The sequence below is a fragment of the Serinus canaria genome, chromosome 6 (assembly GCF_022539315.1).
Source record: "Serinus canaria isolate serCan28SL12 chromosome 6, serCan2020, whole genome shotgun sequence".
Classification (NCBI taxonomy): Eukaryota; Metazoa; Chordata; class Aves; order Passeriformes; family Fringillidae; genus Serinus; species Serinus canaria.
In genome coordinates this window covers 5,847,426-5,869,619 of record NC_066320.1, presented here as the reverse complement: position 1 = coordinate 5,869,619, position 22,194 = coordinate 5,847,426, and the positions used below count along the sequence as shown (strand labels likewise).

At 43.6% G+C, this 22,194-nt stretch overlaps 2 protein-coding genes across 6 annotated transcripts in view; one reads left to right on the top strand and one right to left on the bottom strand.

The window, feature by feature from the left end:
* The window catches only part of RTKN2 (rhotekin 2), a 51,748-nt gene extending 49,985 nt beyond the window's left edge, over nucleotides 1–1,763 (bottom strand). For 2 of the 5 annotated variants that reach the window (XM_030240956.2, XM_030240953.2), the window contains exon 1: nucleotides 1,625–1,763. The gene's annotated coding sequence lies outside the window, so the exon portion shown is untranslated. Of the gene's footprint in view, nucleotides 1–1,382; nucleotides 1,469–1,624 lie in introns of those variants that run through there. The other 3 variants (XM_050976592.1, XM_018911095.3, XM_030240955.2) reach the window with 2 other exon arrangements.
* ZNF365 (zinc finger protein 365) lies at nucleotides 847–18,005 on the top strand. The gene is made up of 4 exons (XM_009087565.4): nucleotides 847–1,816; nucleotides 10,915–11,095; nucleotides 13,084–13,121; nucleotides 15,576–18,005. The coding sequence occupies exons 1-4, from the start codon at nucleotides 1,092–1,094 to the stop codon at nucleotides 15,820–15,822; spliced, it is 1,191 nt and encodes a 396-aa protein (XP_009085813.1). The 5' UTR covers nucleotides 847–1,091; the 3' UTR covers nucleotides 15,823–18,005.
* The last annotated feature ends 4,189 nt before the right edge of the window (nucleotides 18,006–22,194 follow it).

The window sequence follows — 22,194 nt, the reverse complement described above, 5'->3', positions numbered from 1 at the left end:
CTAGATCTAAGGAAGAAATTTTTTGCAATTAGAGCAGTGAAACACTGGGACAGGTTTTGAGAGATGCTGTGGATGCCCCATCCTTGGAAACATTCAAGGTCACATTGGACTGGGCTCTGAGCAGCCTGATCTAGTTGAAGATATTTCTGCTTATTGCAGGAGGATTGGACTAGAATGCCTCTGAAGGTCAACCCAAACCGTTCTGTATGTCTATGGCATCCATTTGTCATACTCTAAATGGGAGTACTACAATTACTGCTTCACCTCCCTAAATACTGAGACTAAATTGGGGTCATATTAAAAAAAAACCCTAAGTGAACAAACTAAAAACCCTACAAAACTTACTGGAAATTAAATAGCCAGAAAGCCCTGAATACCCCTGAAAGCCAAAGCCAGATTATACTTATTTGCATGTGCCAGTCCTGTCTTGATGCTTAAGTGCTTTAAATTGCCTTATCCTTCAGTATCACCCCAACACACCCCGCGAAGCTCACTCATTGCTTTGCTGTGTTGACAGGAACCCGCAAAGCCCCGCGAACGCCCTCGGCCAGGCGCTCACGGCAGGCGGGTTAGGAGGAGGTCGCTCCGGCGAGGGGAGCGACTCCGGCCCCGGGATCGTGCCCCCGTCGGCTGCTGACACCCACGCCCGCCCGCAGCACCCCCCGCCGGGCATTCCCGCCCCTCCGCATCCCCGCCGCTCGCGGCTCCGCATCCCCGCGTCCCCGCCGCTCCCCGCTCCGCATCCTCGCCCCGCCCGCCCCGCCCCGCGGGCTGATTTACGGCTCTGCTGAAAACGCCGCCCCGCTGCCGCCACCAGCAACAAGTCGGGTGAGTGCGGCGACCTTGCGGGCGGCCGAGGCCCGCGCCGAGCCGGGGCCCGGCGCCGCTCCGCTCCGGCAAGGCCCGGGCGGAGGCCGAGGCGAGCGGAGCCGTACCGAGGCGAGCGGGGCCGGCGGGGCCGTGCGGCTGGAGCGCCGCGCCGGGTGGGCGCGTCCCCGGGCGGAGATGGCGCGGTACCCCTGAGGAATCGCCGGGAAAGTTTCCCAAGTTTCCCGTGGGGCGCGGACGCGAACCGTTCCCTCCGGCGAGGAATGCAACAGACAGCCCGGGATGAAGGCGGGCACCCCTGGCCGGAGCCGCTCGGCGGCGTCAGCCTCCCCTTCCGCTGCCCGCGATGCGGCGACCACACCAGGTTCCGGAGCCTCTCCTCGCTGCGGGTGCACCTGGAGTACAGCCACAGCTTCCAGGAGAGCAGCCTCCTGGCCAGGAGCAGCCTGTTTTCCCCGCTGAAGGACGCGGAGCTGGTGTCTCCGCCGGAGCCCGCAGCCCAGGGCAGCCCGGGCAGCCCCGGCGGCGTTGCCGCGCAGCCCGCGGGGCCCTACCTGAACTTGGGCGGCGCGTCCTGCGGGAGCGGCAAGGGCGAGCAGCCGCGGGAGCTGGCAGCCGAGCGGCCCGGCTCCTACCTGGCCAACTATGTGTCGGCTGAATCTCCCAGCGAGGTTTCCAAATCCGGCCTCTCGGCCGCTGATTCCAAAGCCTCCTTCGAGGCACACGTCAGAGAAAAGTTTAACAGGATGGTAGAAGCCGTGGACAAAACGATCGAGAAGCGGATCGACAAGCTTACCAAAGAGCTGTCCCAGAAGACGGCGGAGCTGCTGGAGGTGCGGGCAGCGTTCGTGCAGCTGTCCCAGAAGAAGCAGGAGGTGCAGCGGCGAGAGCGGGCCCTGAGCAGGCAGGTGGATGTGGCGGTGGAGATGATCGCAGCCTTGAAGCAGCGGCTCAGCGAGTCCGAGGAGGAGCTTCACCGGAAAGAGGAGTAAGTGGGGAGGCGAGTGCCGATGGCTTGGCGAGGGCTGGCCAGCTCCTGCGTGAGTGACAGCCTTTGGGGGAGAAGAGAGGGAATGGCTCAGTTGCTTGCTGATTATGAAAGGGCCTGGAGCTCACCGCTTCAGATCGCTATATTGCTAGAGTTATAGCCCATGTGACTGTGTCCCCTGCAAGGCAGTGGACAGCTCCCTGAGCAGGTGGCTTTCATGCTTGGCTCCCCAGTGACTAACAGGGCAGGTCACAGCTCCCTGAGCAGGTGGCTTTCATGCTTGGCTCCCCAGTGACTAACTTCTATACTTTCTAATGCCTGTGTTGTGCCTCTGGTTTCATGGGGGTAGGGACAAGTAGAAGCTCTCATCTGCATGTAACATGATTTACACTGCCACCTTTAATGCATTGTCTTTTTAAGAAGAGATGGGTGGATAAGTCTGGATGAAGTATGCAAGAGTACCTAACAGCACCTTTTCCCTTAAGCCTTCTCACCATGGTCACCCTGTGGAGTGCCACAGTCTCCCGTGCATCAATGAAGCTTTACTGGGGACAGTGTTGAAAAGGCCATGTCCATGAAAGTTCATGTCTAGTGTTTTAGATGGACACAGAACTGTGGAACAGGAATCATTTCTATGGGATTGTGAAGCAGATGCCAGAGTTCTGACTAACCTAAGGCATCTAAAAATACATTCATGATGCATCCATTAAAAATGTAGTGATAGCTGATATATAATTTATACATGAACTACTTAGTTTATTCAGCACTTGCTGAAACCTTTCAGGCTTTTCAGAGCAACACAACTTATTTTAGAGAAATGGAAATAAAGAGCCTTGGTAATGGTATGCCTCTAAACCAATTCATCAGCTTACAAAAGGAAGATGAGAAGTGGTAGTTGCCATGACACTGATCTTACAAGAAATAAGGAAGGTGGTGTAGGAGTTCAGTGTAGGAAGTTTGGAGGGGTTTCATCATTCCTTCCTGCAGTCTAAGGACAAGAAAGAAAAGATGAGGATGGCTCCCACATCATTAGGAACCATCTATCTTGAAGCAGAGCTATAGATTTTCCAGAAGAGGGGATACATAAAGGTGGTGGGATTTGAGCCTCTCACATCTTCCTTGAAGGGATATTCAACGGAACCTCTGATTTTAAAGTATGAGGTGATCCTCATGGAGGAGAAGATTGAAAAACTTAAGGTGAAGCTGAATAGTGTAACGAGGCAGATTTGGAAGTATGCTGGAGGGAAGCCATGAAGATAACATAGTTTCAAGCAGTTTTGATATTCCCATCTAGCCAGGCTGCCCTCCTGGACTCTTTCACTCTGTGAGTCATCCTATTTCCTCTAGAAAAGTATCTTAGAGCGGGAAGGATTGCTCTGTGAAGGTCCTTCTTCCCTCCACAGGCTACCAGGAGACCTCAGGTAAGTAGCTTTCTTAGGCTAGATGCAGAATTTCAGATATCTCAAGTTAAGTGGCATGAATCTTACCCCAAACTAAAGGCAGATTGTATTTTTAAAAATTAAGACTAGGATCCCAAAAAGAAAAAAATTACTTGGGAGAAAGAAACCATTCAGTGGAACAAACCTAAGGTTCTGCAATGCTGTAGAAGAAGAAAAGACCTTGTGGGAAAAGAGGAAAGGGGCAGTTGAGTCATCTGTGTAGAAGGAATGGGTATGATATGGGAGGATGGCAGAGGACACTGATCTTTGAAAAGAAAAAGACAGCTGAAGTTGGGATTTCTAACTGTATTAGAAAAAGGAACAAGGAAGAGGCCATGTGCTCTGCCAGACTACTTACCAGCAGCACTGTCAGGCTGGTGTTCTGAGGCCAGAAAATACTGAATACAGAATGAGGAGAAGTGGGAAGACATTGTCCTTCACACTGACATTGCCAGGCTCAGGAAAGGGGCAGGAGCTCAGGTGATTGCTGTTAGAATTCTTGTCTTGAAAGGAGGAGGGTGAATGCATAAACAAATGATGAGGTGGCTCCTAAGTTGATGTTACAGGGAAGGCTGAAGGTTACTTGGCTAGAAACACTAACCAAAAGAGGCAGCTGCACAAGAGACTTCACAGAGTACTCACAGAATACTTCACAGAGTATTGCTCTTTAGGGTTTTGCTTCCACTTTCAACAAAAAGACTTGAAAGCAAGTGCAGCAATAGGAACAAGTGAACAGCTCTTACACAGTAGTGTGTTAGTTTCTAAAGGTAAATGTGTGTAATGCATGGTAGTGGGTAGGATGGAAGAATAGCAGCCCTGAGTACCAAGGGGGAAGAGGGTAGTCAGAATATGTTATTGCCTGTGTCTGTGCCCAGCCCCACAGCATTGCCTCTGGAGTTACTCTGAGGACACTGGGAGGGTAGGCAGGGTGAAAGAATAGGTTGGATTCACTAAGGAAAAACTGGAAGTGTGTTGGGTTTTTTCTCATTTAGATGATTCCTGCATTTCCCATCTTGGGGGATAACAAGGGATAGTGCCATAGAAAAATGCACTTTTATTCTTTCCAATTGAAAGACATTGTATCATTAGCAAATTGAGAAGGAAGGTAGGTATAAAAAATGCTTTGTAAGAGCAGGACTGATAGTTCTAGAGCAGCTTTTCAGAGTAGATTCTCTAAAAATGCCTGGGACAGTTATCTTTACTCCAGCAGGTTGATGTGCTCTAGTAGAGAAAAAAGTTTGTGACTTTAGTAACAACAGTGGCACTTGTCTGGCTTTCTCATGGGCTGTTGGTAAACTCTGAGACCTGTCTGTATATTCAGCCTTTTGTATGTTCAAAACTTACTTGGTGTGCTAAGAAGACGTTGTCCTTCAGAAAAGGAGGATCTCAACTTTGGCTTTGATTTCTGGAAGAAGTCCAGATGATTAGAAAGCCAAACAAGACTGCATAATGGAAATTGCAGAAGCAGTTCTCACTGCAGATTGTGGAAAGTCAAAGGCATCCCTTAGGGACTGCTTTGATACTTGCTGACCTTCTGAAATAAATGCTTTCATCAGTTTCTTTGGATTTTTTTTTCCACAAGCAATCTTGTGAATATGGATAACTTTTCCTAAAATTAGCATTGGTATTGAGCTAGTGTAGCAGAAAATCTTTTCATCTTAGCAGCAGAAAAATGAAAACACCTTCCCTGAAACATCTGAGTGTTGGTTTAGACCATCAGCTGGAACAGGGCTGCCTATTTGAAGAACTTGTAGGATCAGTGGGTTTATTTCTTTAGACTTGTCAGTTGATTATTTTTTGTTTGTTTTAAATAAGGCCTTTAGCAGTCCAACAGAGACAGCAATGAAGTGAAGATACCTTTTTAGTTAAATTTTCTTTGTTTCCTTATAAAAACTGTAGTGCAAATATACATGCAGGTATGTGCTGATACTGGTGTGAGGCCCTCGTGGAGGTGAACTCTATTGAGGGTAGGACAGCTGGAGGTACAACACTGACTATACTAATACATAGTTGAAATAGTATTACTCTAAGCACAGAGCTGCTGAGCAAAGGAATTATTTAATTAGAAAATGTGCCCTAAAAGGGATTATTCCATGTTTGGTGAAGGAGAATGCAACTCAGAGTGAGCGCTGTGATCCTAAAGATAACACAGAAGCATGCCTAAAGGGCCTAAGACTTTGTTGAATAAGATATCAAAAAAACCATTGAAACAAAAACCAGCTATGAACTTAACTGCTAGAGGACACTGAGAGGCTTGTTTCTGGATGTTATGTAAGAAAATTGAAACTGGTAGAGTTTGATTTTCTGTAAGTTTGAACAGGGTAAGAAGGGATGGTCTTTGGCTGGACTCTACCTTCAATGGTAACTTAAACAGCTTCACTTTGTCTCTAATCATAAAGATCATTAATGTTGTACCTTGCCATATCTCTGACAGTAATTTCTCTAACCAGTTTAATGTACTTGTTTTGAGACTGGTCATGCCTCTGCTTTGACATAGCCTGGAATGCAAGGATTAATTCAGAATAGCTGTTGTGGGCAGTAGTTATTATTGCCAGTGGCTTCACCTTAAATTTGCAATTATTAAAATTTTCTGTGCAGATAACATCGTGACAATGGCATTAAGAGCTGGCTTTCAGAGATTACTGCAATTTGTGCTTTAAAACAGCTTTCCTTTAAAAAAGGGTTTCAGTTGTACCACAAAACAGTTTTGACTTGCTTTAAGCAGAGTACTGAGCAACTACAATTACACATTGTTCTTCCACCCTCAGTTTTAGGTAATCCTGCTCCCTCTTTCTTGTTTTCTTTCATCTTCCTACTCAAGAGATTACTCCCCCCCCATGCAGCAGGACAGGTTTAAGCCTAGCATGACTGTCCCACAGAATGGCTCTGTGAAATAAAGCTTAAAATCTTCAGTGTCAGCCCAGTAAATTCCGGGCTTGGTCTAGAACACAGCCCACTGAATGGGTACAATAACTTTCTGAGGGAGGAGGTGTGAATCTCTTAAATCAAATGTGCTTTTAGTGGTGTGGTAATGTGAAACCACAACCTAATGAATAACAGCAGCCTTCAGGCAAAACCACCAGTTGGGTGATGGATAAGGTCAGTGGCATTAATACTTAATGAATATACATATTAAATATTTTGAGAAGTAAATCACTTTACTACTTACTGTGGTAGGAATTTTCCCACCTTCAGGTAAAATAATGGTTTGGTTTTCCATTGATTTTAGGCAGAGTTATGCTAAATGGGATTCTCTAAAGTGATTTGGTATTGGATGCAAAACCTGCATGGAGCCTCGTACTTATCTCCACCTCCAGAGCAGCTGCAGGTGTCAGTGTTGCTGTGCACAGCCCTGGGGCTATGCTATGCATCCGTGGGAGGGCTTGGTTGCAATGTGAGAACTCATTAGCCCTTCTTGTCAGGTGTTAAGGAGCTGGAGCTGTCCCACCCTCTGCATTTAGTCAGTATGTCACTTTTAGCTGCTGAAAGTCATACAAACACTGAGCATCTCCCAGGATCCCTGTGCTGGCAACTGCTCCAGTAAACAAGAGCTGCAGCTCGCTCATCCTAAAGGAGCGCTAAATAATCCAGTGGTAAAGGCAGAAGAATAAATGTCACCTAGTCAGCCTATGATTTATAACTTTATTTACCACATCTCAAGTTGTTTCGTGGTAACAGCCTCCATAAAGAAGTTTTTGGGTTGGGATGCAAAATGCCAAACTACTTAAGTCTAGTTAACTGTAACAGGTGAACTGCCTGGCAGAGTCAGATTAAAATAAAAGCTTTGGCAGCAAGCCTTTCTTACTTACAGTGAGTTCTTCCCCCTGCACTTGTTTTTTCAGCTGAACACCTCTGAGGTGCCTGCTGTACTGCAATAAATTTCCCCTGGACTCCTCTGGCTCTCGAAGAACTGACACTGGCAGGACAGGCATCTCCTGCTCCTCTTGGACACCTCCCAGGTTGCATCCCCCTTGTCTTTTCCTTCTCACTTGCCTCACCCTGCTGCTGGCAGCTCAATTCACCCCCTGCTCTCCAGGCAGCAGGAGCAATTACCTCTTCTTGAAAGGTTTCATCTGACAGAGCATCCCCCAGACAAAGCAAGAAATCCACTTTTCTCCCTGCTGCCCAGTCACAGCTCTGTAAACATTTTGCATACAGTATACCTTAGTGTTGGTGTAGTAAACTATGAACAGATGAGATGACAGAAATTGAAGAGATCTAGGGTACATTGAGCATCATCTACACCACTCAGAACATGCAGTGTCAGGATCTGTTGCTTACCCCATAAGCAAGTGCCAGGGTGCAGAGCTGGGTGGAAGGGGGCAGGAGTCTGCTGGGCAAAGGAGCAGAGCAGTCAAGAGATGATGCTGAGGGCAGAGGAGCTCTCAGGGGGAGTTAATAACTCCATGTAACCTTTCCTCAGTATAACAGAAATACTCCAGGTGTAGAATAGTCAGTGCAGGGTAGCAGACACCTCTTGTTAGAAAGGGCAACACCTCAGGTCTGAGCCAGGCTTTAACAAAGTTGTTCCTGTTTCAGGTGAATGCTGCTCACAAGGCTGTGCTGTCAAGACACAGAGCCCAGTGGGCCCATGCTGCTGTGCTCTGGTTTATGCCTCTACCACATGGGCCCCATGATATTCATGGCTTCAACTTTCCCCTGACTTCATGAAGAACAGTGTGAGACCTCTGTGAACATCCATCTTTCCACAAGCATGAGAGTAGAGAGTGAAAGACAAGAATCCTGTCATATAATCCTGAAAAATTTGTCTGAGGTCTGGAGAAATAAATTGAAAGTAAAATAAAGAACATAAGCAAAAAAAAAAAAAAAAAGAAAAAAAAAAAAATCATCACAGATATCCAGAAATAAAATTGAAGGAAAAGGGTCATCAGTATGGTTAAGAAAAAGTCTGGGCAAACTACAAGAGACAAGAAGGGCAATTAGACAGATAAACAGCAGCTGCAGGAAGCTACAGGAGTTCTTTGAACCATTTCCCTATTGTTCACTGTGGGAGGAGGCTAAAAATTCTTCTGGGAACTCCCTTCAGGTAACCAAGGCATAGCTGGGCAAGGAGTGAGCTCTCTGAGGAAGAAGTGTTGGAGCAAGTAGAGAGACTTATTAGCAGTCACTCCTCAGGGCTTGATCTTGTTCTTCTGAGAGATGAGAATGAAGTGGAAACAAAGAAAGTAGCTGAACTGACAGAAGTGCTGCTTATCAGTGCAAGGCGTGTGACAGAGCCCTAGTGTGTGGGTGTGTTCTGGCTCCTGGCTTTCCAAAGGGAATTTAGAGAGTGCATTTCAGCCCAAAGGAAAATGTTTAAAGTTATTAAAGGTAGGTTCATAGGCTGTACAAAGGCAGCTAAACAGAGAGAAGTTATGGATATGCTACTATTGCTGCTAATAACAGTTCTTACAAATAACGGCATGTAGGATGCCAAGTTATCTTTAGTCTAGGAAGCAAGGACAATACTTGGGAATTTATTGACATTATGAGTCTCTTCTCCTCCTGATAGTCATCTAGATCTTCCTGAAAAAAACTCTGCTCTCCACTGGCCTCCTTATGGTATATTAATGAGGCATTTGTAGGAAAGGAAAATCTGTTGGTGATTATTTGTGCCATAGAACAGGCAACTAATGAATTCTTTCTAATTACCTTGGCTGAGATAATTACAAATGTTAGCATTCTTGAAACTATCACCCTTTCTGAAAATGCCAGTTACTCATGTTTGTGGCCTCCTGCTGCAGCAAAACTCAGAAGCTGTCCCTCCCAGGGAGTCAGTCATCCTAGTGTCCCAGGCTGGCAGCTCCCCACTCTCCCACTTTCCCACTGGAGGGTCAGCAGCCTGCCAGGCTGTGCACAGCTCTTCCTTACCCAAAAGGAGAGGGATTTAGAGCCAACCTGCTGAGTTGCTGTCCTTTTGAGCTCCCTGTCCCCTGTAAAAGAGGACCCTGATGAAATGGCAAGGACTTCAGGTTGCTGCTACATTAACCCAAAATTATATGAACTGACTAATGAAGTGAAGTTAATCATAAGTTATGAAGTCGAAGAATTTACAGTGTGGTGACAATAAAGCCCTAAAATTTACTTTAATGAGTTTAGATTGGCTTTTCCCTAAGCATTCTTCAGTGGCTCTCTAGTATCAGGTTGCTCTGGGCAAGCTAATAATCACTAAAACTGTTCAGAGCCTTGAAATGAAATGGAGTAGCTGAGCTTAACAAACAAGTTACCTCTCTGTTTCTTAAGCCAGATTTTATGGGTGAGTTAATATAAACTATTATTCATCCACGTTCTTCATCCAAACAATACATGCTTGTTTTTCCCTGATTCCTACCATTAGATCAGCCATGCAAACAGAACTCTGCTGTGGTTTGGAGCAGGTAGGCACAGCCTGAATCCTAGGTGGTGAATTTCCAGGGCTGACCACTAGTGACTCTTAGCACAAAGCAGCTCACTGTTGAAACAAATATACTATGTAAAACAAATTGACTACAACTGTGCTGAGCTAAAACAACGAAATGCAGAGAAACTTTGGATTAGTTATAAACAAGCTAAGCTTTGAAAGGTTGTTTCTGCCACAAACTGTTTCATAGTTTCTACTTTAAATGCTTTTTCCTCAGGCAATGTATTTCTACTGAGCAATCATGCCCTTTCTCATTTGGCAGGTTCCCTCAACTCCCACCCATTTTGTACAAAGCAAAAATTACCATGGCTTCACTGGCAGAGTAAAAAATATTTATCCAGGCATTTATTAACCAGGGAAGTCCTACATGTTCAGATTTGCCTTCTTTTGTAATATGTGCTTCAATCTACAACCAAACTTCTTCCACCCAAATAGTCCCTTTGATATTGGAGGTCCAAGTGGTGTCCTGATTACTGATAGTAAGTATGCAGAGAACTTAGAAATGAGCAGTGACTCAGCTGGGAGCTTTCACAGTCTCTGGTGCTCTCTGTTTCTTCCAGTTGGGTTACCAGACAAGACACATTCCTAAACTCCTTACCTAAAACTTGTTCTTCCCACACATGTACTCCTTGGTCTATAATCTGTAGATTATCTGTTCATCTCCCTTGCTCCCTCTGGCTCCAGGTCATAACACCACACTTGGACATACTTGTAGTAATGCAGTCAAAATTAAATTTAATGGCCACAGTAGCTCTTTTGAGTAGGAAACCACCCTAGCAACAACATTAAGTGACCATTGTTAGATTGTGATGAAATGAAAAGATAAGTTTGGAAGTTCATCTGTTTCTCTTCATATTTCAGAGCTAGTATTCTCATGGTTAAGTAAAAAAAGAGAAAGCAGATACAGCTGTCTCCACATAATTTGAGATGTGATGCTGAATCATATTTCTACTCTGTGGACCACTAAAGACTAATTCCAAGACACCAAATAATGTAAAAAACCCCACCCCAAACCTACTACCCTAAATTAATAATAATGCTCTATTATTAATAAACCTAAATTCAGCATTCAGACTTCCAGATCTTCCCTTTGTTCACAAAAAAGTTGAAATCTTTTGACAATGGTGGAGGACAGTAATTAGCCACCACAGGCTATTGCCATGACAAATTGGAGAAGCACCAGTAATTTTTGACAACGGTGAGACCAGGGAGCTGCTGTTATCTAAATGTGGCCTCTTTGCAATGTTTCCATCTTGCAGAGAAGTTGTTACTTTCAACCACTTCCTGGAAGAAGCAGCAGAAAAAGAAGTGCGGGGGAAAGCCAGGCTGCAGCACTTCATCGAGAACCTGTTGCAGCGCGTGGATCTGGCAGAAAGGCAGCTAGAATATTACCAAAACCAGCAGATGGTGTGCAACCACACTGACATCAGCGAGCACGTGGTAAGCCAGCAGAGCCCTTCCCTTTGCTGTCACCCTCCCCCTGCAGCCAAAGCTCTGCACTTGGAATATGGGTGGGCTCAGTGGCTCAGACTAAGCACTACTGCAGGCAGATGTGCATTTGTGAAGTGTTTCTTTAGGTGTGTTTTATTTGTGTTTTAAACTGCCACTTTACACAAGGGAAAGGAGTAGAGAGCATAAGAGCAGCAACAGCCAAAGATGATAAAGGGAGAGCAGAGAGTAATGAAATGTTTGATAGATATTTAAAATTTTTCCGGGTTTGGCTATTGCTGCTGTTGCCTTTGCCATGAACACTTTTTTAATGTGACTTGGCAGTCTTTTTGGGATGCCTGAAGATTTTCAGGAAAGACATAGATCCTTATAGGTGATACATCAGCTTGCTGGCAAATCATCTTGCCTCCTGTAGTTAGCTGTCATGGGACTCTTAGAAATGGTGAATGGATTCCCACAGGCCTGTATCCCATGGATTAGAAATCCAAGGACATCACTTCTTAAAATACATTTTTTCTTTAAAAGCCCTCCTTTTTAATACCTAAACTCATTATTTTCCTACAATGCATTACATTTATATGACAAGTTTTAGGCACAGGACTTCCAAGGAACATTTCAGTTTAACTGAATACCCCGTGCTGCCTGTGCTATGTAGTTGCTCACCCTGGGATGTGAGAAGAAGGCATTTGATCATGCCCAGCACTGAACAGGTATGCAGTGGTGGAAAGGAAATGTTCCCAGAGCTACTTGGAAGACAACAAGCTTTAGGTAAGGTAGATGAGCTGAAATCCAGTACAGGCATCTCAGACAGTATCTGTGAGAAGATTATGGAGCACTGTACAGATGGGCCTCAATATTAAATCATCTCTCTTGCTCTGGATGTGTTTATCATAATGCCAGGCTCAGCAGTGTCCCTTGGAGAGGGCTCTGATTTTTAAGGCACCTGCCCTGCTTTCTGGGTGACTTCAGCATTCCTCTAAGGTCATTCTTCCAAATATTGACCATCCTGACCTTCAGGAGGTACAGGAAAGTATACCATGAGATGGCTCCAGACACCAACCAAGACAGATGACAAGCATGTCAGGCTGGGCAAAAATCCATCTGCACAGTGTGGACAATACCAGGGACAGCAGAACATTTACAAGAACATGATCATTTTCAGATGCCAAATCTGACTTGCTTGTCTCAGTGACTTCATTAAATGGTAGTCAAAAGCTCAGTGTAGCAGCTCTGATGAGAGCACAATACAAAGACCTATTTAGTACTAAAAAGAAAAATCAATTTAAGTTGAGCTGGCATTAAACACCTCCTTTTCTAACCCCCACCAAAAGAGGGACTAGACAAAGTGTTTCCACACTGTGAACCAAACTGCTGTAAAAAATGAAGTCATGCAAATTTGGCCTGGCATTGAAGCTATGCTGTCCCTAGCTGGTCTCAGGATTTGCAGGAGAGGGAGAGAAATGCTTCTGTCCTCGCCCTCCACCCTTCAGTGCAAGTCTGGCAGAGCCAAGGGCTTATAGCTGGAGTTTCCTTCCCACTTGTGTAAAGGAAATGTATCACTGGAAAATTAAATTATCAGAGAGAAAGTTAATTTCATACAGTTTATTCAGCCACTGGCCTTGATTAATTATCTTGAACACAATAATTACTTCTCATTGTATCCATACTGTTTAATCTAATGTGAAAGATCTCTGTTCAGCCCACACTTCTTTAGCAATTTACTTTGATTATAGTTACAATAAAAATAATGGGAAAAATCCAACCACTTACAACTCACATATTATGAATTTTAAAAACATGTTCATAAGATGGAAAAGTAGTAATCTGTAAAAGAGATGGCTTTTTTGTTTCTTTCCTGAATGTTCTAGTTTTAACATGTGAGAATGGAAATACAATTTTAAAGATTGTGTATATTTTATCCTTGTATTTTAATTACTTGAAAATGTAATAGTAATAACCTGGTTTTGTTTTCATTGCAGTTTACAGACATTTCATTAAATAAGAAACCCAGATGCCTGTATGTATATCTCCTTTTTTTTTTTTTAACTTAAATGCAATAAGTTGACATACTTGCATTTCTGTTTTTACATTTTACCTTATAGGCTGGGACCTGCATATAGTCTCTATTTATGTCATGTAATTGAGGAAAACCAGATTTCTGCTAAAACTAAACTAAAATCAGATATTCTCTAAAGAAAATAAAGAATGCTAATTTTCTGTTAAACAAGTTACTCCTTCCTGCTGACTATAATAGCCTATTGCAAAGCTACAGGAGTTGAATCTCTTTGGCTCACACAGTCCAAGTTTCAGATGAAAATATCTTTAACATTCTGTAGGTAGGAGAGAGACAGTTGTCATTTCCTAACTGCCAGTAACAATCATATCACCAAACAAGTGCCCTGACAAAGCATGGGCACTAACAATCTCAGGTTACTCAAGCAGCTGTCTTGGGAGCAGCAGAACTAATTGGGGCTGGTCTCCCATGTCTTTGTGACTTGGTCATGAGTCCCAGCAGGTGGTTTGGAGCATCACGTGCTGCTTAGCCAAGTGGCAGTCAGGCAGTGCACCCTTCTTCAGGGCAGCCTTTCCTTGTGGTGACACAAGTTTAGGACTTTTTCCCATTGCACCACCACAAGTCCTTCTCTGTAACACAACAGATTAGGAATATGTGTGAGGAGAAGTTCACACTCTCTACAGTCACTTACGTTGCAGAGCTGCTGCTTTCAGTAAAAAAGCATTTCCTGCATCTGGGGCTGGCAGCTTTGCATTTCAAACACAGTGACCTGCATCTTCCTCCATCTTGGCTACTTTCTTACCCTGTGAACTGGGGACAAATATCCATCTTTTCTGCCATAAAGTTCAATTTAAGTACAGTTTAGCCCCTTTAGGTAGACCCTGAGATCATATTGACCTTGACCTTCTGATTTTAGTAGCTTCATTCAGTGCAGCCTAACATCACCTGCAATAATGCCTGTGTGTGCTTTGGGAATAAATGATGTTGCTTCTTCACCATAACAACATCTGAGAAAAACAGAACACTGCATCTTTAAACAACAACTAAGTAATGGACTGGAAAAAACAGTCCCCAAGAATTGATGGAAAACTGGAGTGGCCAACACTTCTGCATTTACACAGGTCATTCCTAAACCCCAGCAAGTGGTCAGAGCCCAGGCCTGCACCAGGCCAGGATGACACTGTGCCTGCAAGCTCCAGCTTGGACCTGCACAGCATTTCACCCCCCTAAACCTCCCCATAGTGAAATCTGCTTAGCAAAACTGCCAACCAGGTAATGCTGTTACATAGGTAAGGCTTAGTTCCTACAATGATAGGTGGCCCTCACTGCCTCATACCAACAGACTTCCATGACAAACTTCTCATCTTCCTAAATAGCAGGAGGGTTTGCACTGCACACATGTGAGTACTAACAGCTTTTTCCACAACTGACTTTGTCAAGTGTGCAATATGGTTTAAGTCCAAGAAGTAATACTACAAATACATGGTTTTCAGAAATAACAGGCTATGGAAAATAGCCCTGTGGGATCCTATGTACATCAGCACATCTGCTCTTCAGTTCAGTCACAGGAGTTGGGTGGACATGAGCTGGTGCCCTACTTTCGTAGTTCTGCTGTTACACTAATGTATCTGCTGTAAAATATTATGTTAAAAGGGACTATAATGATCTTAGCTAAACTGTGGAACTGCAGTTTTGATGTAATATTTCAGAGTGCATGGTTCAGCCTTTGCAGCACTGGGCACTTAACTATCATTCCACCTGAGCTCACCAATTTCTGCAAATCTTGCTGGGTTTGAACCAACCAGAGAGACCAAAGAATTCAGCTTACTTTGGCCTTTAAGCTTTCATACCTTCTTCCCACCAGTTTTTGTATTTCCCGTTTTAAATCAAAGCTGAAAAGGGAAGCTGAAGTTTCCCTGGATGGGTGGTCAGCACATAGGCAGAGCGTGGAGTTTCCTGAGCTATTGACCATTTGTAGCAGCAGCTCCCTGGGGCCTGGGTGCAGTCCAGGGCAGCCCTGAGATTCCACAAAGAATCTACAGTTCCTGCACCTTCTTTCTACTCTTACTGGTGCTGTGTGGTCTTCCAAAGACCAAGGGATGTTCGTTCTTTGCAGAATGTGAACATGCGCATTTTTAAAATCCCAACAGATCACCAAGTATAGACCTCAGTAAGGTCTCAGCACTCCAAAATCAGCAGAATGCTGATCAGAATCAAAGTCCAGATGAACACACATGAAGAGTGCACCAGTAAGACATGTAGGGATTATTTTAGTGAGGAATGCTTTTGAATACTAAGGAATGTAATTCATCTTACAACTGTTTTTAACATGCAGCCTCATTCTGTAAAACAAGATTATTTTTGTTTTCAAAAATGTAAGGGTTTGGGATATTTTGGGGACCAGTCAGTTTGCAAGACTGAATAATAGTTATTAATAATCACTATTATTAATTTCAGGAGCAGAGGAAGTCAACACACTTCATACAACATCCCTGATGCAAAGCCTCATTCCTTTCAAAAAGGAAGGATCTTGTTGAAAAAAGCAAAGGATGAAAAAGCCAGCTTGCAGCCAGTGAAATGCTTCTATGAACCTGTCGATTGCCCAAGAGAAATATGGAGAGCACAGAAGAAGGGTGAACCAGTCTGCTCTGCCAGGAAAGTGAGTGCAAAATCAAAGATGGGTAAGAAGGCCAAGCCGCTATAGGAACGGTGAGCAGTATACAGCAACACAGGAACTTGGCTTCAACACAACAAATATTGAATGAAGTTAGTCATCCTACTTTTTTCCTATCCATCTGGCCATGCCAAAACATATCAGATATAATATATAGAAATATATACATAGGGAAGTTTTATATTATTTAGTTATGCCATTCCCTCTTTGGGCACTATAAAAGAAGTGACATTTTATTCAGTTTCCATGGAGGTTTTTCTATTTATTAATGTATTTATTTATTTATTTAGTCATTTATAGAGCTTATTTTAAATGACTGCAGTTATCTTGCTGGGCAGTACTGTGGCTGTATGTTTAATTATTTTAGTGGCAGCATGCTCTAACCAACTGGTAAATTATTTTCCATCTGTGTTATTCCTGAAGTTCAGAGGAATCCACTTAATCGGCACCAAAATATTCAATCTTCCAGCTTAGGTAGGTGTAAGATCAGTGACTAACAGACATACTTAGATGCAAAAGGCCTACTCAAAGTCGCTTGAAGGCTGTTTACAGCACTAGATTGCTACCCTGGGGTTTTGGCTATAAGCACATTTCCATCTTTTATTAAATACATCAGACTACTTGATCCTGCCAGCAGCCATGTTGTCTATTTGGTACAAGTTTGGGCTCCTCTGAGGGGTCCCTCAGCAAGGAGACCAGAAGCTGCCCTGACATGCACAGGCCAAATTGGGCCAGAGGAGCAATTTCAGTGCCAAGTGCCAGCAGCAGGTTATCAGCTGTGGTGCAGCAAGTGACAGGCTAAAGCAGTGTGTTACTGCATGGCATTGTGTTCAATCTCTGTGCTTGGTCTCAGGCATGAGAGGCCCAAATAACCATGATTATAACCCAAATCCTTCACATTTTTATCTCTGAAGAATCTTTACAGGGCTGAGAGATCACTGACTTTGAACTAAGAACCCAAGTGCAAGGCAGTTAGAGATGACTGCAGAACACAAATGTGTGTGTTTACACTGGTTTGTGCCAATTAAAAGGATCCTTATTTATCAGAGAGTTTATTTATGAAGATGATTTTGTGTGTACAGTATTTTGGTAACATGAATCCTCATGCCATGTTTACAGATATGAACATCCTGATGATGTTACTGATGAGATTTGTTTTCTCAAGAAAAAGAAAGGATAGGTGACACAGGTCTATGTGATTTATTTTTTAAATGCTCATAACAGATGTAAATTGTTTACGTGGAAGGTGATTTTTACAGTATGTGTACAAAGATTTGTGAAATATGTTTTTCATTTTTTATAACTATGTCTGTAAGCAGAACTGACTATTAAAAGACAGTGTATCACTATGATTACTGCTGCAATAAGCACCCGAGTTGCAATATTTTTAAAGCAGAAGATGACCAATCAGTCAGCTAGGATCAGGTAACTACAGATGTCATACATTTGTCAGTGTACAGAGCTCCCAGAATGTAGCAGAGAGAAGAAAGAGTATTATTCCTCACTTTTATTTTAAATAGTGTATATGGAACAATCAGATATATGTTTAAAGTTTCTCAACACTGTTTCAGTAGAAAGTCACAGTGTAAAACCAATTCAGGTATTTAGGTTGTAATGATATTTCAATATTTATTTAACTATGTCACAAGGCCACACTTGGCTTCATCTAGGCATTGTGTGTGGTGAAAAGGAATTGTTCATTGTGTTGCATGGGCTCGGGTCAGATTGTGTGTTTCAACAACTTTTATAGGCAAGCTAAAATTGAACCAGTTTCTTCTGTTACTTCCCACATACTTCCACACACCTGAAAAAAGGACCTTCTTTGAAGATAATGAAGGTGAGCATTAGAAAGATAATAAAGTAAAATATATTAATTCCTTTCTTTAGCCACTTGACACTGAAAGAATATTTTTATTTTTAAATGCCTATCTACTCTGTTAGTCACCAAAGTTAAGTGCAACTACTAGTTCACAAATGAGATGTTTATTTTATTATTTATCATGCCAAAATCTTGACTATAAGGTTTCCTTTTGGGAGAGGAAGAGGAAAAGAGTAAGAGAAGTTGCATGTTTTTAAACTTTTCAAAGTCTAATTTACACTTACTTGCTAAACAAATGCCAGTTTAGTTAATTAGAAAAAAATTCGATTGTACTGTAATCCCAGATAAAAGTTTTTAGAACATAAACATTCTAATAATAAAGATATATTTCTCAGTTACTGTGTCGTTTAACTTTGTCAGATACATTGTTTCTTACAAAAGGCTCTGAAGCAGCACAGACAAAGCCAAGCAGCAGCAGCTTGGACTTTGTTTTATCCCTCAGATAAAGCACGGCAGTGAAGTCGGGTTGTGACCCTTCCCAGCAATTAACCTGCAGCCAGCTGCTCCATCTTGCATGCACAGCTCACAGGTGTCACCTGCTGCTCTCCTACTCTAATGAAAATCATTCTGGAGGTAACCCACAGGGTCAGATAACCTGCCCAAAGCAGAGGCAGGGGGAGTGGAGGGAAGGGTCAGGCAAATTAAGGGCAGAGGGGCTCCTAGGGAATGTCAGTAATGATGTCTCCTCACACACTGCCAGTTGCAGAGCCATCATTTCATCAGGTTAGACTGGGAAAGAGGGGCTTTCCCATGGGGAACCAGGTTCCTGTCTCATTAACAGAGACAATATTTGACAAGAATAGGTACCTGCACCAGGCTGAGTGTAACCAGCTTTAGCTTCTGGGGACTTCTAAAGTCAGGAAATGTCAATTTTAAAATATTTTTTAAGTCTGAAAATGTTCTGACAAGGTTGACCACTCACATTTGAAAATCAATTTGAAGCAGAGTTACCATATTTTGCCCTTTGAGACACTTTGAAGCCTCCTTGATAGGTTGTATGCTGACATCAAAGTGAATTTCATTAGGACCTAGATGCCTCATTCCCATATACATTTTTAAAATCCCACCTCATTTATTACTAAAAATAGAGCAGTGTATGTACTGGCTGGGCCTTTACAGGTGAGCTTCCTGCTTAAAACAAAATGTTCTGACAAACATGTGACATTATAGGCCAGGAAAACAAGAGACTAATTGAAACACAGACCTTTAATTAGAGGTATACATAGAAAAACCCAATCACTTTGAGATGCTCCTGCCAGTTAAGAGAGAGCATGTTTTCGGAGCACTTAATGACATCTGATCCCTCCCCCCAGCTCTGACTCAGTAGTAACAACAGCCTCCCCCTACTCAGAGAAGATCTGAACACATATGTTTTGTTTCAAGGAGAGTTCTGCAAATATTCAGTGGGATACTCATATTCAAAGAGATGGCCACGATTTAGGGCAGGTACTAGTTCAAACAAATCATCATTTCTATCATCCCTAATAATCCTTCCAATGCCACTGCCTCTTTCAAGCTACTTGAGCAAAATCCAGCTCTTCTCTCTTGTTATTCTGCGTCATCAGATAGTTGCCTCTATTTGTTCTTACCTCAGACTAATGCTGATTGTTTCCATACATCCTGTCTGAAGTGGCTGGAGTGGACTATTTAGTGCTCTCTGCAGTGAGATGGGCATTATTTTTTTTTGTTTTTTAGAAAAATTAATCCCAGAAGTGATTTTACTACATGAAGCTCTTAAAAATAGATCCTGCTGCAACACAAACAAAATGTCCTTTCCCATTTTGTTGCTAATGCCACCCTCTATCTAGCCTGGCCTTTTTATTCTGATCTCTTGAATTTTCAATTGTACATCTCTCTAAGGAGAAGGAGAAACAAGCAGCATAAATTAAATGCAGTCATTGGTCTGACAAGCTCTTCTCACTGTCTCAGTCCTAGCATCTCACACTGCAAGCAGGTAAAAGTTGGCTTGAATTTTTCATCAAATCATGGGGAAAAGTATTTACAACAGATTTTGAGTTCATTAGAGTGTTATGGAAGATGCTCTTCTGAGCTGAGAGGGAAAGAGGAAGAGAGATACTCCACTTCCTAGAGAAGTCACTTTCAAAGATAAATGTGACATATTGGAGGAATTTAGTGTGTGCTGGTATGAGATGAGGGAAAGCCAGAGTCACATACAAGGCAGAGTGAAAGGATGGGGGCCTCATTACTGCCTGCCGTTTCTTAGGGGCTTTGACCTACAGAACATCAGCATAGATTCAGCCTGACACATTCATTCCTTAAATCACACTTTACACAAGTTTTGCAGCCCAACTACTTATTTCAAAGTAGTAGACTTTAGCACTAGGGTTTCCAAGAAATTCCCCAAACTCTGTTCTTATTATTTGTTCAAGCCATACATATTTGCCTTACAGTGGGAACATGCCCATGGGGGCTTGTCAGCAGTGAGGGATTTCTGTGAGGGATTTCTCCCAGTCCTTGCTGTCTCCTGTCTCTGCTCAGTGACTGATGGCAGCTGGCTGGGTGCTGGCAGTTCTGCTGGACTCTCACCCCACTGACTGTCAGCCAGGTCCCACAGCAGAGCTTTCCATTACAGAACTTGGCTGATTTTTTGTCTGCTTCCCTACCCTAGTTCCCTCCTTTCTACCAGCTCAGCCCCTTTAATTCGAAAGAAGTCTCATGCAGCAGGTGTGTTCCCTGAACTTCAGCTTGCTCATAAAGTCATTGCATGGCACCACAGACACTTGCAAAATGCTTTCTGTGGCAGCCCGTGGGCAGCTGCTGCGCTAAGGTGGCACATTCCCACTTGTTCTGCCGGCTTTGCGCTGCCCAGGGACAAGTCTGCCTGTCGCCAGCCGTGCTCCTCATGCCTGTTGGCAAATAGGCCGTGGACTGACTAAAGGTCAGAGGAGACATCTGAGAGGACATCTGCAGCCCATCACCCCTCAGCTGGAGATTGAGGGTAAGCTTGGCCAGAAGTTTTTTCATGACAAATGTTACACACATGGTACTTGCCCTTTGTTGAAGTACACATCAGGCAGATGTCACAGACCCCTGCTCCTTAAGGGACTTCTTATCTCCCACCAGCCAGCGCTGAGTGGAATGCTTTTGTAAGAGAGGGGAGGCTGAATATTGGTCATATGAACAGCACACATACTTGCTCAGGTGTGCACACTAGGAAAGGGTCAAGAAAACAACCAAAAGAAGGCTGCTGGTTTTGCTCTGATTTTACTTTACGTTAATATTCTATCACTCTTAGAGAGAAACCCCAAAACAAATTTTTCAAATTAAAACTACCAACAAGCTAGTCCAGGAACTGCATATATACCTTTCCCTGAAAATAACTTCTGGCATCACAGAACATATTCATTTATAGCAAATTTCAAAAAAATTTCCTCCTTGCAGGAAATAGTAGGCTCTGAAGATACTTTAAAATTTTTTTTCTCTTGGGGAAAAAAAAGCAGGCAGGAAAACTGGAGTATTTTATCATGAACCAGCATCAACCCAAACCCACAAGGTTCACACTAAGAAAGGTACCCAGCAGAGCCTGTAATTGTTTCTCTGTCAGTCTGCCTTGCCTACCAACCCTTCTGAGATCCAGGCTATAGAGGTGACCTCCTAAATATGGCATGGTTTAATTATCCCACCCTCTCAAGCTTTGTGCAGGCACCTGTTTAAGAGGAGCACGTGGAAGTCACTGGTTTTGCATGCTGCCAGGGCATTCCAGGGTGTGCGTGCCAGGCTATGCTGGGGCCACCCCTGGGCAGAAACCCTCTGTGGGGTTTAGCCTTAGGAACCAAGGGATGGAGTAGGCATCACCCAAGCCCAGCAATGGCAGGTGAAGCAAACTGGATGTATGGGAGCTGAAACCATTTCTGTGAGAAGGGCCACGACTCTCCTGTGCCTACCAGTGTGGCTGTGCACTTCCCAAGCTAGCCTAGGTTCCCCACCAATCCTAGGAAGATTTGGGGTAATGGGACAGCATGGGGGTAAGCTGAAAAACCCTTTTGCATACAGCAGCTTTAAAACAGGGTTTAAAGGGCAGAGGGACCATCTCAAAGGACAGTTTTTGAACACACACAAGCTCATCCTACCCTTCTCTGGTCCCCCAGAGGCAGAGGAGTATTTCAGCAATGCTGGGAGCCAAGTAGTTCAGTGATGGGGCAGAGCGAGACTGCTCTGCCAGAGAACACCTTGCCAACATACCTCTTAAGGGCATTAAACAGTTTATCCATTAGGAAATAATGAAATTAAAAGAATAATTACAACTAAATGAAGGATTCATAACTCCATTATCAGTTATTGCCACAGGGAGCAGACTGAGCTGCCAGTGACTAGTTTTATTGTAGCCTCTTTCTAAAGAAAATGTTGTCGCCAGACATTATCCAGATTTCATCTGTAGACTCCCCTCCAAGGGAGCAGCTGAGTGCAACAAGCAGAAGACAAAATCCTGAGTCCAAGTGAACCAGGGGGAGCATTTGCCAGGGGAGAGGCATAAGTTTAAGATTGCAGAAGCATGGGCATGG